Raw genomic sequence first — 14730 nt, forward strand, 5'->3', positions numbered from 1 at the left:
AATCACATTGTAGGATTTTTAATGCATTTATTTGCAAATTATGGTGGAAAATAAATATTTGGTCAATAACAAAAGTTTCTCAATACTTTGTTATATACCCTTTGTTGGCAATGACAGAGGTCAAACGTTTTCTGTAAGTCTTCACAAGGTTTTCACACACTGTTTCTGGTATTTTGGCCCATTCCTCCATGCAGATCTCCTCTAGAGCAGTGATGTGTTGGGCAACACAGACTTTCAACTCCCTTCAAAGATTTTCTATGGGGTTGAGATCTGGAGACTGGCTAGGCCACTCCAGGACCTTGAAATGCTTCTTACGAAGCCACTCCGTTGCCCGGGCAGTGTGTTTGGGATCATTGTCATGATGAAAGACCCAGCCACGTTTCATCTTCAATGCCCTTGCTGATGGAAGGAGGTTTTCACTCAAAATCTCAAGATACATGGCCCCATTCATTCTTTCCTTTACACGGATCAGTCGTCCTGGTCCCTTTGCAGAAAAACAGCCCCAAAGCATAATGTTTCCACCCCCATGCTTCACAGTAGGTATGGTGTTCTTTGGATGCAACTCAGCATTCTTTGTCCTCCAAACACGACGAGTTGAGTTTTTACCAAAAATATATATTTTGGTTTCATCTGACCATATGACATTATCCCAATCTTCTTCTGGATCATCCAAATGCTCTCTAGCAAACTTCAGACGGGCCTGGACATGTACTGGCTTAAGCAGGGGGACACGTCTGGCACTGCAGGATTTGAGTCCCTGGCGGTGTAGTGTGTTACTGATGGTAGGCTTTGTTACTTAGGTCCCAGCTCTCAGCAGGTTATTCACTAGGTCCCCCGTGTGGTTCTGGGATTTTTGCTCACCGTTCTTGTGATCATTTTGACCCCACGGCCCCAGATCGAGGGAGAATATATCAGTGGTCTTGTATGTCTTCCATTTCCTAATAATTGCTCCCACAGTTGATTTCTTCAAACCAAGCTGCTTACCTATTGTAGATTCAGTCTTCCCAGCCTGGTGCAGGTCTACAATTTTGTTTCTGGTGTCCTTTGACAGCTCTTTGGTCTTGGCCATAGTGTAGTTTGGAGAGTGACTGTTTGAGGTTGTGGACAGGTGTCTTTTATACTGATAACAAGTTCAAACAGGTGTCATTAATACAGGTAACGAGAGGAGGACAGAGGAGCCTCTTAAAGAAGAAGTTACAGGTCTGTGAGCCAGAAATCTTGCTTTTTTGTAGGTGACCAAATACTTATTTTCCACCATAATTTGCAAATAAATTCATTTAAAAAAATCCTACAATGTGATTTTCTGGATTTTTTTTTCTCATTTTGTCTGTCATAGTTGAAGTGTACCTATGATGAAAATTACAGGCCTCATCTTTTTAAGTGGGAGAACTTGCACAATTGGTGGCTGACTAAATACTTTTTTGCCCCACTGTATTTATTGCATTTTCCTTTTCCAAATGGGCGGTAATTTAGAATGCATAAGATACTGCATTTATGATAGCACAGCGTCGCCCTTTGTTCCTCAGTCTTCCCACTCTTTCACTCAAACCCAGCCCCTTTTCTTTTGTGTAACCAACTGTCGTATCTGTTCCGCCTGCTAGGGACGTTTTCCTTTATGACATAATTTGTAATCAAGTTATGATTTAAATATGTGTATGTGTAATTCTGTGTGATTAGTTAGGTATTTAGTAAATAAATAATTAAAACCAAATTTTGTATTGCTGATTCAAATTGTTAGCCAGGGTTCGTGCGGATAACTACATTTACAACTTTCAGATGAGACTGAATTAAGATGACGATTAATATTGACTGCTATTGATGTAAAATATTACTAGGTCTTTAAGAGTTTATTCGGAAGATAACAGCTCTGTAAATATTATTTTGTGGTGCCCGACTCTAGTTAATTACATTTACATGATTAGCTCAATCAGGTAATATTAATTACAGAGAAATTATTTTATAGAATAGCATGTCATATCACTTAATCCGGCATAGCCAAAGACACGACAACTGTTACAGAGTTACATACACTGTTACATATAGTACCAGTCAAAAGTTGACACACCTAGTCATTCAAGGGTTTTTATTCATTTTTACTATTTTCTACATTGTAGAATAGTGAAGACATAAAAACTATGAAATAACACATATGGAATCATGTTATAACCAAAAAAGTGTTAAACAAATCTAAATATATTTTAGATTCTTCAAAGTAGCCAACCTTTGCCTTGATGGCAGCTTTGCACACTCTTGGCATTCACTCAACCAGCATCACCTGGAATGCTTTTCCAACAGTGTTGAGGGAGTTCCCACATATGCTAAGCACTTGTTTTCTGCTTTTCCTTCACTCTGCAGTCCAACTCATCCCAAACCATCTCAATTGGGTTGAGGTCAGGTGATTGTGGAGGTCATTTGATGCAGCAATCCATCACTCTCCTTCTTGGCCAAATAGCCCTTACACAGCCTGGAGGGGTGTTGGGTCATTGTGCTGTTGAAAAACAAATGAGTGGGACTAAGGGCAAACCAGATGGGATGGCGTATCGCTGCAGAATGCTGTGGTAGCCATGCTGGTTAAGTGTGCCTTGAATTGTAAAAAAAATCCTACACGGTGTAACCAGTAAAGCACCCCCACACCACCACCACGCTTCACAGTCGGAACCACACATGCATAGATCATCCATTCACCTACTCTGCGTCTCATAAAGACAAGGCGGTTGGAACCAAAAATCTAAAATTTGGACTCCAGACCAAAAGGACAGATTTCCATTGCCCATTGTTCGTGTTTCTTGGCCCAAGCAAGTCCTTCTTATTGGTGCCCTTCAGTAGTGGTTTCTTTGCAGCAATTCAACCATGAAGGCCTGATTCACACAGTCTCCTCTGAACAGTTGATGTTGAGATGTATCTGTTACTTGAACTCTGAAGCCTTTATTTGGGCTGAAATCTGAGGTGCAGTTAACTCTAATGAATTTATCCTCTGGAACTTTGGTTCTTCCTTTCCTGTGGCGGTCTTCATGAGAGCCAGTTTCATCATAGCGCTTGATGGTTTTTGCGAGTGCACTTGAAGAAACTTTCAAAGTTCTTGAAATTTTCCAGATTGACTGACCTTCGTTTCTTAAAGTAATGATGGGCTGTCGTTTCTCTTTGCTTATTTGAACTGTTCTTGCCATAAAATTGACTTTTACCAAATAAGGCTATCTTCTGTGTACCACCCCTACCTTGTCACAACACAACTGATTGGCTCAAACGCATTAAGAAGGAAAGAAATTACAAATTAACAAGGCACACCTGTTAATTAAAATGCATTCCAGATGACTACCCCATGAAGCTGGTTGAGAGAATGCCAAGCGTGTGCAAAGCATCAAGGCAAAGTGTGGCTACTCAAATATAAAATATATTTTGATTTGTTTAACACTTTTTTTGGGTTACTACATGATGCCATGTGTTATTTCATAGTTTTGATGTCTTCACTATTATTCTACAACGTAGAAAATAGTAAAATAAATAAATGAAAACCCTTGAATGAGTAGGTATGTCCAAACTTTTGACTAATACTGTATACTGTTATACACACTGTTACAAATACTGTTACATATGTTACAAATACTGTTACATATGTTACAAATACTGTTACAAATACTATTACACACTGTTACAAATACTATTACAAATACTATTACACACTGTTACAAATACTATTACAAATATTATTACACACTGTTACAAATACTATTACACACTGTTACAAATGTTACAAATACTATTACATATACTGTTACAAATACTATTACAAATACTGTTACAAATACTGTTACAAATACTGTTACAAATACTGTTACAAATACTATTACACACTGTTACAAATACTATTACACACTGTTACAAATACTATTACACACTGTTACAAATACTATTACACACTGTTACAAATACTATTACACACTGTTACAAATACTATTACATATACTGTTACTGTTACAAATACTATTACATATACTGTTATAACAGTCTCTTACTGTGAGATACTATTACAGTACACACATTATTTCCCGTCCCATCCTCTGAACACACCCGACACACATTAGGTTCAGATGCTGTACAGCAAGGACTATCTGTAACAGGCTACTGTTGTCGTCTCCCAAATGGCCTGTTCCACTTGATCAAAACCACAAAAAACCCTTGGAAATGAAAGCAACACAGTAGAGTAGCTTCGTCTTTGTAGAATAAGTATTCATTCTGACCAATACTTCTCATTCACACTAAAACCAAGGGGTAGGGCAGAAAGAGGTGATCGAGGAATAGGATGCGTAGGAATAGGGGGAGGTGTTCGAGAGGTGATCATGTGTACACAAGACACACGTTTAACCAGTCCTTATCAGTGACAGGCATGACGGGATAATGAAAGACCAATTTTGCTTTCTAAATGGCACCCTATTCACTTTATAGTGCACTACTTTAGACCAGGACCCTTGACAAAGGTAGTGCACTACATAGGGAATAGGGTGCCATTTAAGACACAGCCCAAGTACCAGGCAGAAGAGTGAAACATGCATGGCAGGTCAGGTGCGTGTTCTTACCTGACTGCGAGGGTCAATAACTTGGCACTTATGGCCAAGAGAGATGGGAGGAGAATATGTGGAGGAAAAGACAGGTTCCTAAGGACAGAGGTGATTGGATAAGACAGGTTCCCAAGGACAGAGGCGATTGGATAAGACAGGTTCCTAAGGACAGAGGCGATTGGATAAGACAGGTTCCCAAGGACAGAGGTGATTGGATAAGACATTTATTAGGACAGAGGTGATTGGATAAGTGCATAAGAGAAGAAGAGATGTGGATCAATGTTGTCTGTTGTCACTTTAAATCAGAGGACAGGCTCATACCAATAGTAATGGCTGGAATGGAATGTATCAAACACACGGTTTTCATTCCATTCCAACCATTACTATGAGCTCGTCCTCCAGCCACCACTGACGTGGAAAATAAGGAAGAAAATGACAGTCAGGCAGAGATACAGAGGAATGATAGTGAAAGGATGCCGAGGAGATGGCCTGATGACTCAAACAGAATTCCTCCGCTGTTCTATCGTTCACTTCAGTCTGAAGCTGCCATCAATGAAGTAGTTTGTGGTGATGTCAAATGACGAGTGTTGTACAAAACAAAGTAATCAGCGATTGGATCATCTCCAACCAATCAGAGTATCAAAGACGAATTTTCAAAACGCCACTTTACCCACATGTGTTCTGGCTCTGGCTCAACCCATCAGTTTCTGGCACCAATCAGATGGTCTAGAATGGAAATCCATTCTAGAAATCGTCGGGGGAGGTACTCAGATCCAGACCCTTTGCGGAGAAGAAACTAACATCCGTGGCGTAGCGTTTGGCCGGAGCAAGGAGTTTAGGTTAGCCAGGCTAGAGGAGAGTTACCATAACATTCACAACCAGAAATGATCATTTACAAGTTGTGACTGAGACCAGGAGCAGAGAGAACACACTGATGGAAGACAACTCACAGATATTATTTTGGATAAATCAAGTCTGAAGTCATGATGGGGGGTCCAGGGCTGAAGCAGACGGGGGGAGGGTTCCCCAGTCAAATCTTTAGCTGGTTCACAATGTCTTTTCCCCTTTAAAGAGAGGGAGACAACATCTACAGCATCACCTGAGCCCCTCACATGAAATGCAACGGCATGCAACAGTGGAGGCTGGTGAGGGGAGGACAGTTTATTGTAATGTCTGGAATGGAGCAGTATCAAACCCATGGGAACCACGTGTGAGACACCACTCCAGTCATTGGGTTTCTGCCATTATTATGAGCCCGTCCTCTGGCACCAGCCACCACTGGCATGGAAGTGTTACATGTTTAATCATGAACATTTCCAGAGGTGCTTGAATGCGAAGTAATCGTTAACTGGACAATCGTTAACGCTGCTGTATCCAATGCCATTCAGTTCAGCACATAAAACAGGTCCCTAGACAAGTCGGTGGTTACCATTCTGTTCAGTCACTACTGGCTTACAGTAATATTCTTTGCTTTTGATGAATCACGTTGCTCTCCGTCACCAGTGTGCGGTACAAAAAGCAACCGTTTTGAGCAGAGTAAAAAGCCGGTGACTGGCAGCATCACATCTTATCTCTAAACACAATAGCGTAGCTATACGGACTTCAAATCAAGCAAAAGCCAATGTGTTCGTCAGCAGCATTCCAAACCACCAGAGGTACAATAGGTTAGCGTCAGACCAAAAGCAACACTGAACAGCAGTAAACAGAACTAGGGTTGTACATTTACTTTCATTTCCCACCAACTGTTTCCTAGAAATCGCGGTTGGAATATTCCCAGAATCAAGAGGGAATAAGCATTACATCCGGGAATCCTCCAACCGGGATTTCTGGAAAACCTGAAAAATTTGGGGAAATTATCGAAACGTTGCAACCCTCGACCACAGCAACACTGAAAGGCAGTGAACAACAGAACACATGAGAATGAAAGAAGTAGCAGGTTTCACACAGAGCTCAGTGGAATGAAAGAAGTAGCAGGTTTCACACAGAGCTCAGTGGACCACCGTTGGCACATGGGCCTTGGCACAGCACCTTCGTCAGGTCTTACCCACAGCTGTTCAGACACAGTGACAGCAGCAAAACCATCAATAACCATCCTTTCCTCCTGAAGACATGGGAAACACAACAGAGTCCATATATGAATTTGAGAGTGGTTACATCTCTCCAGCCCCATCCCTTTTTTACCGAAACAGTGAGGGGGTAACGTGTTATTGTTTCAACTGAGGATTGCCCCTTTAAATCAAAGGATTAATAGTCAGTTAAACAAGACCTTTGCCTTATTCAATATAATACTGTACATTAAATAGATATAATCACATGCGATTCTGTAGCAACACATATTGTAAAACAAGCTCTTGGTGACGCACTAGTGCTAGTTCAAGAGAAACTCAATCTGGATCTCATCATGGTCTGAAATAGACAAGGGATTTCTCCAAAGACCCCAGACAGATAATTCCCCAGGGAGACTGGCACCATACCCCTGCCTCCCCTCCCCAGGGAGACTGGCACCATACCCCTGCCTCCCCTCCCCAGGGAGACTGGCACCATACCCCTGCCTCCCCTCCCCAGGGAGACTGGCACCATACCCCTGCCTCCCCTCCCCAGGGAGACTGGCACCATACCCCTGCCTCCCCTCCCAAGGGAGACTGGCACCATACCCCTGCCTCCCCTCCCAAGGGAGACTGGCACCATACCCCTGCCTCCCCTCCCAAGGGAGACTGGCACCATACCCCTGCCTCCCCTCCCCAGGGAGACTGGCACCATACCCCTGCCTCCCCTCCCCAGGGAGACTGGCACCATACCCCCCCTCCCCTCCCCAGGGAGACTGGCACCATACCCCTGCCTCCCCTCCCAAGGGAGACTGGCACCATACCCCTGCCTCCCCTCCCCAGGGAGACTGGCACCATACCCCTGCCTCCCCTCCCCAGGGAGACTGGCACCATACCCCCCCTCCCCTCCCCAGGGAGACTGGCACCATACCCCCCCCTCCCCAGGGAGACTGGCACCATACACACACCCCCCCCCCCCCCCCTCCAGGGAGACTGGCACCATACACCCCCCCCCCCCCTAGGGAGAATGGCACCATACCCCCCCCCCCCCTCCCCAGGGAGACTGGCACCATACACCCCCCCCCCCCCCTCCCCTCCCCACGGAGACTGGCACCATACCCCCCCTCCCCTCCCCAGGGAGACTGGCACCATACCCCCCTCCCCTCCCCAGGGAGACTGGCACCATACCCCCCCCTCTCCAGGGAGACTGGCACCATACCCCCCTCCCCAGGGAGACTGGCACCATACCCCATCTCCCCTCCCCAGGGAGACTGGCACCATACCCTCCCCTCCCCAGGGAGACTGGCACCATCCTCCCCTCCCCAGGGAGACTGGCACCATACCCCCCCCCCTCCCCTCTCCAGGGAGACTGGCACCATACCCCCCCCCTCCCCTCTCCAGGGAGACTGGCACCATAAAACCCCCCCCCCCCTCCCCTCTCCAGGGAGACTGGCACCATACCCCCCCCCTCCCCAGGGAGACTGGCACCATACCCCCCGCTCCCCTCCCCAGGGAGACTGGCACCATACCCCCCGCTCCCCTCCCCAGGGAGACTGGCACCATACCCCCCCCTCCCCTCCCCAGGGAGACTGGCACCATAAACCCCCCCCCCCCCCTCCCCTCTCCAGGGAGACTGGCACCATACCCCCCCCTCCCCAGGGAGACTGGCACCATACCCCCCCCCTCCCCAGGGAGACTGGCACCATACCCCCCGCTCCCCTCCCCAGGGAGACTGGCACCATACCCCCCCCTCCCCTCCCCAGGGAGACTGGCACCATACCCCCCCCTCCCCTCCCCAGGGAGACTGGCACCATACCCCCCCTCCCCTCCCCAGGGAGACTGGCACCATACCCCCCCTCCCCTCCCCAGGGAGACTGGCACCATACCCCCCCAGGGAGACTGGCACCATCCTCCCCGCCACAGTGGCCTAGCCCCGCCCCAGTGGCCTAGCCCCGCCCCAGTGGCCTAGCGCCGCCCCAGTGGCCTAGCGCCGCCGTTAGATAATGTGAAGTCTCACCTTCTTGTAGGTCTGTGCTGCCTCCCATCCCTGTACTGTGGAGTGTCTCTCAGTCACAGAAACCGTCACCACTTCCTTTTTCTTATTCATCCTGTTCCTCCAGTCCTCGTCACCACTCTTCTTCAACAGGGCCAGCCTGGGAGACATTTGGAGAGAGAGCGAGAGAGAGAACAAGAGAGGCTAGTCTCAGTTCAGGAAAACGCAGTGGCCAGAAATAAAACTCCTTCACATCAAAAGCTACAAGAGGCAGAAACATATTTCACAAGGACACAAACTCATTCAACACTGCCTCACTCTGGTCTCATAATCTTTAGATCATCAAGCTTTTCACAAAGACAGCAGGGTGAATCAAAAAGTTTGCAAACATTAGCTAACAGAAGCCTGTAAATCCCCAGCTTATATAGCCGTTATATAACCAGTTACAGGTATTATGACTCAGACTGTGGTACTATAAACTCTTAGAAAACTGTTCCAAAAGGGATCTTCGGCTGTCCCCATAGGAGAACCCTTTTTGGTTCCAGGTAGAACCCTCTGTGGAAAGGGTTCTAAATGGATCCCAAAAGGGTTTTTCAAAGGGTTCTCCTATAGGGACAGCTGAAGAACCCTATTAGGTTATAAATAGGAAAAAAAAGGTGCTAAAAGAGTATTATGGGTATTACTGTGGTACTACGTAGCCCTTATATAACCAGTTACCCCCACATATTCACCTTTCCTTGATGGACATCTGCTTGGCGGACATCTCTGAGAGCTCTGTCTTGGCGGGGGAGAGGAGGTCGGACACACTGTGTCCTGCGAAGACTTCACTGCTGTCCAGAGGCAGGGACTTGGACTTGACCAGGGACTGGGGGAAGGACGTGGGCTCGGGTAGGGTCTGGGGAGTGGTCTGGGGAGGGGGTGGAGGAGACTGGGGGAAGGACGTGGGCTCGGGTAGGGTCTGGGGAGTGGGCGGAGGAGGCTGGGAGAAGGACTGGGGGTTGGGTTGAGTATGAGGGGTTATCTGAGAGTAGGGCTTGGGTAATGGCTGGGTGAATCGTCTCTCCCTTTCCTGGGGCTTGGGCTGGGCTGAAAGTGCCTGGGTGAAGGGATGGGGCTGAGGTGGATGAGCGTAAGGCTGGGGATGGAGCTGAGGTGGATGAGCGTAAGGCTGGGGATGGGGCTGAGGTGGATGAGCGTAAGGCTGGGGATGGGGCTGAGGTGGATGAGCGTAAGGCTGGGGATGGGGCTGAGGTGGATGAGCGTAAGGCTGGGGGTGGGGCTGAGGTGGATGAGCGTAAGGCTGGGGGTGGGGCTGAGGTGGATGAGCGTAAGGCTGGGGATGGGGCTGAGGTGGATGAGCGTAAGGCTGGGGGTGGGGCTGAGGTGGATGAGCGTAAGGCTGGGGGTGGGGCAGAGGTGGATGAGCGTAAGGCTGGGGATGGGGCTGGGGTTGAGTTTGTGGGGTTTGTTGGGTGTAAGGTTTGGGCAGAGTCTGGGGAAGCTGGGTGAAAGACTGAACCTGCTGCTGCTGGACACTGGCGCTGTGAGAGACCCTCCTGGACGACACCACTGCTGTGGCAGTTCTCAATGACACACTGGTGTGATCCGCGTCTGTGTAGACATGAAGAAAGCAACACACACACAATGCATTGTAATAAATCCATATTGAAATCAATACTCATCTCATACAGAGAGAGAGAAGCACACACACACACACACGTTCAAATTCACACCTCAGCTACTGTCTATTATGTACAGTGGTTTGTCTGCATGGAGGGTCTCTCCACCTCCCCCCCTCTCTCCAGAAAGGAGTGTAAATAAAATACGATCCTGGACCTCTTTTAAACAATGTATACAGACAGAGACGGGTCAACCCTATTACAGTGTCTGCATTGATCTACCAGCATGGCCAAAACCTACAATAATTTGATTTTCATTTGGAATCCCAATCACAAACAGCCCGTCAGTAACAGCGGCAGTCCTTTTGCAAACGTAGGAAGCCGCGAAGGCAAACGTATGTAAAAAAAAATCTAAATAAAATGCTCATTAGAATCAGTATTGAAGCCTTGTCTTCAGCCATGTCTTCTGTGATGTGATGGACACAGAAGCATCTGTGCGTCTCCGAGCTGCAGCTCCGAGCGTCTCCGAGCTGCAGCTCCGAGCGTCTCCGAGCTGCAGCTCCGAGCGTCTCCGAGCTGCAGCTCCGAGCGTCTCCGAGCTGCAGCTCCGAGAGTCTCCGAGCGTCTCCCCGAGCTGCAGCTGCGAGCGTCTCCGAGCGTCTCCGAGCTGCAGCTCCGAGCGTCTCCGAGCTGCAGCTCCGAGCGTCTCCGAGCTGCAGCTCCGAGAGTCTCCGAGCTGCAGCTCCGAGAGTCTCCGAGCTGCAGCTCCGAGAGTCTCCGAGCTGCAGCTCCGAGAGTCTCCGAGCTGCAGCTCCGAGCGTCTCCGAGCTGCAGCTCCGAGCGTCTCCGAGCTGCAGCTCCGAGCGTCTCCGAGCTGCAGCTCCGAGCGTCTCCGAGCTGCAGCTCCGAGCGTCTCCGAGCGTCTCCGAGCTCCGTGTCTTTCTCAGGTAGTTCCTGTGCGTCTCCGAGCTCCGTGTCTTTCTCAGGTAGTTCCTGTGCGTCTCCGAGCTCCGTGTCTTTCTCAGGTAGTTCCTGTGCTACCTCATTTTGCAGGGAGGTGCTTCTGCTGCTGCTGTCTCTGTCTCTCACCGTCTCTGTCTCTCACCGTCTCTGTCTCTCACCGTCTCTGTCTCTCACCGTCTCTCACCGTCTCTGTCTCTCACCGTCTCTCACCGTCTCTGTCTCTCACCGTCTCTCACCGTCTCTGTCTCTCACCGTCTCTCACCGTCTCTGTCTCTCACCGTCTCTCACCGTCTCTGTCTCTCACCGTCTCTCACCGTCTCTGTCTCTCACCGTCTCTCACCGTCTCTGTCTCTCACCGTCTCTCACCGTCTCTGTCTCTCACCGTCTCTCACCGTCTCTGTCTCTCACCGTCTAGGCTCCACCTGTAACTCACCCCTTTCGTGGCTACCGCTGGCGTGCCGCTGCTGAGCCTGAGGTAGCTGGGGCTCTGGGGCTGTGGTGCTCTGGGGCTGTTGCTCTGGGGCTGTGGGCTGATACCGCTGCTGCCTGCTGTCTCTGCTCTCCCTGCCTCCAGGACCACTACGGCTCTCCCTCTCCTCGCTGGTCCCTCCACCCGATACATCCTCCTCCTCTTCCTCTCTGTAGCCAGTGAACGAGCGACCGGCTCCGGGAGCCCTTCCTCTGTCTGCTCTGCTGTGAGCCTGCTGCTGCTCTGACAGGGAAAGGCCAGGGGAGTACACATCTGGTTCAGGGACACTGGAGGAGTCTTCACCTTGGGTCAGGCTGAAGTACCTGAGACAGAAAGAGAGAGCGTGCGACAGAGGTTTATTCAATTTTGCAACAATACACTATCAATAGTAGTGAAGGCTGAATTATTTGATACAGTTTAGAGCTGTTATAATATAAAGACACACACCTCACCCCTCTGTCCAGGGTGGTAGTGGTGGGGGCAGGGGGGTTGTAGGGGACGGCCGTAGATTTCCCCAAGTGGTCACCCATGCCGGAGTTCACCGCGGTTACTGTGGCAACCGAGAGCTGTGAGCTGACGGATGCCACGGAGCGGACCAAGGAAACAGATAGAGGCTCTAGCTTGACCCGGTCTCCATTCTGCAGCTGCAGGAAGAGAGAGGAGGGAGGGAGGGATAGAGGGACGTGGAGGGAGGGATAGAGGGACGTGGAGGGAGGGATAGAGGGACGGGGAGGGAGGGATAGAGGGACGGGGAGGGAGGGAGGGATAGAGGGACGGGGAGGGAGGGAGGGATAGAGGGACGGGGAGGGAGGGATAGAGGGATGTGGAGGGAGGGATAGAGGAACGGAGATAGAGGGATGGGGAGGGAGGGATAGAGGGATGTGGAGGGAGGGAGGGATAGAGGGATGTGGAGGGAGGGATAGAGGGATGTGGAGGGAGGGATAGAGGAACGGAGATAGAGGGATGGGGAGGGAGGGAGGGATAGAGGGATGGGGAGGGAGGGATAGAGGGATGTGGAGGGAGGGATAGAGGGATGTGGAGGGAGGGATAGAGGGATGTGGAGGGAGGGATAGAGGGATGTGGAGGGAGGGATAGAGGAACGAAGATATAGAGGGACGGGGAGGGAGGGAGGGATAGAGGGACGGGGAAGGGGGAGGGATAGAGGGATGGGGAGGGAGGGATAGAGGGGCAGGGGGGAAAGGACAGCATGCAGTCAGAACAGATGCAGTCAGATATCAGAGCAAGAAGGGCAGCTGTCCAAGATAAGTCATAAAAAACAAACATGGACCATCTCCAACTCTAAACAAAATATTGCTTCAGACAAGGCAGGCCTTGAGGTAATTCAGAAAACAACATAAACCTGTCATATAAATAATGCCATCGTTCATAAGTCATAGCCGTTCATAATACATGATCAATTAAGCATTTGTTTTTCTCAATGGAAAGCATGTACACTGAGTATACAAAACATCCATGACAGACTGACCAGGTGAATCCAGCTGAAAGATATGATCCCTTATGTAACTAGTTAAATCCACTTCAAATCAGTGTAGATGAAGGGAAGCAGACAGGTTAAAGGAGGATTCTTAAGTCTGGAGACATGGATGGTGTCTGTGTGGAATTCAGAGGGTGAATGGGTAAGACAAAACAGGTAAGTGCCTTTGAACGGGGTCTGGTAGTAGGTGACAGGTGCACCAGTTTGTGTCAAGAACTGCAAAGCTGCTGAGTTTTTCTTGCTCAACAGTTTCCCATGTGTATCAACAATGGTCCACCACCCAAAGGACATCCAGCCAACTTGACACAACTGTGGGAAGCATTGGAGGCTACATGGCCAGCATCCCTGTGGAACGCTTGACACCTTGTAGAGTCCATGACCCTGACAAATTGAGGCTGTACTGAATGTTTTGTACACAGTGTAAGTGGCCACTCTTTAGTAGGGCATTATCATAGCATTACAATGTCATGCATTATAATTCATCCCACTCTTTAGTAGGGCATTATCATAGCATTACAATGTCATGCATTATAATTCATCCCACTCTTTAGTAGGGCATTATCATAGCATTACAATGTCATGCATTATAATTCATCCCACTCTTTAGTAGGGCATTATCATAGCATTACAATGTCATGCATTATAATTCATCCCGCTTTTTAGGAGTGATTCTCTGTGTATAGTCACCACTTTGTTCAGATCTAATTCACCTGTAGTACAACCTTAGACCTAGCAGACTGCATTCACCTGTAGTACAACCTTACAACTAGCAGACTGCATTCACCTGTAGTACAACCTTAGACCTAGCAGACTGCATTCACCTGTAGTACAACCTTAGACCTAGCAGGCTGCATTCACCTGTAGTACAACCTTACAACTAGCAGGCTGCATTCACCTGTAGTTCAACCTTAAAACTAGCAGACTGCATTCACCTGTAGTACAACCTTAGACCTAGCAGACTGCATTCACCTGTAGTACAACCTTACAACTAGCAGGCTGCATTCACCTGTAGTACAACCTTACAACTAGCAGGCTGCATTCACCTGTAGTACAACCTTACAACTAGCAGGCTGCATTCACCTGTAGTACAACCTTACAACTAGCAGGCTGCATTCACCTGTAGTACAACCTTACAACTAGCAGGCTGCATTCACCTGTAGTACAACAATTTCCTTGCCATCTTTGATGGGTCGAAATTTGATGTTCTCTAAATCGACATTTATAATTAAAACCTAAAATATTCCAGCCAGTTTTATTTAATTACCTTTACAGTGTACTCTATGTGCATGACAAGACAGCCTTTGCATAAAAACATTTACAAATATAAAAGTATAATACACTGCTCAAAAAAATAAAGGGAACACTAAAATAACACATCCTATTCTTATTAAATACTTTTTTCTTTACATAGTTGAATGTTCTGACAACAAAATCACACAAATTATCAATGATAATCAAATTTATCAACCCATGGAGGTCTGGATTTGGAGTCACACTCAAAATTAAAGTGGAAAACCACACTACAGGCTGATCCAACTTTGATGTAATGTCCTTAAAACAAGTCAAAATGAGGCTCAGTAGTGTGTGTGG

General features: G+C 48.2%; 1 protein-coding gene across 1 annotated transcript in view; it reads right to left on the bottom strand.

Annotated features, from left to right (window-relative positions):
* The window catches only part of LOC110531012 (supervillin), an 80137-nt gene that overhangs the window by 32368 nt on the left and 33039 nt on the right, over positions 1-14730 (bottom strand). The window contains exons 16-22 of the mRNA XM_090183066.1: positions 12093-12289; positions 11610-11968; positions 9326-10205; positions 8619-8754; positions 6601-6657; positions 5433-5620; positions 4575-4578 (exon numbers count right to left, since the gene is read on the bottom strand). Of these exons, the coding sequence (XP_090039192.1) occupies positions 4575-4578; positions 5433-5620; positions 6601-6657; positions 8619-8754; positions 9326-10205; positions 11610-11968; positions 12093-12289 (1821 nt within the window). The remainder of the gene's footprint in view (positions 1-4574; positions 4579-5432; positions 5621-6600; positions 6658-8618; positions 8755-9325; positions 10206-11609; positions 11969-12092; positions 12290-14730) is intronic.

The sequence above is a fragment of the Oncorhynchus mykiss genome, chromosome 8 (assembly GCF_057628025.1).
Source record: "Oncorhynchus mykiss isolate SJ-2025 chromosome 8, ASM5762802v1, whole genome shotgun sequence".
Classification (NCBI taxonomy): domain Eukaryota; kingdom Metazoa; phylum Chordata; class Actinopteri; order Salmoniformes; family Salmonidae; genus Oncorhynchus; species Oncorhynchus mykiss.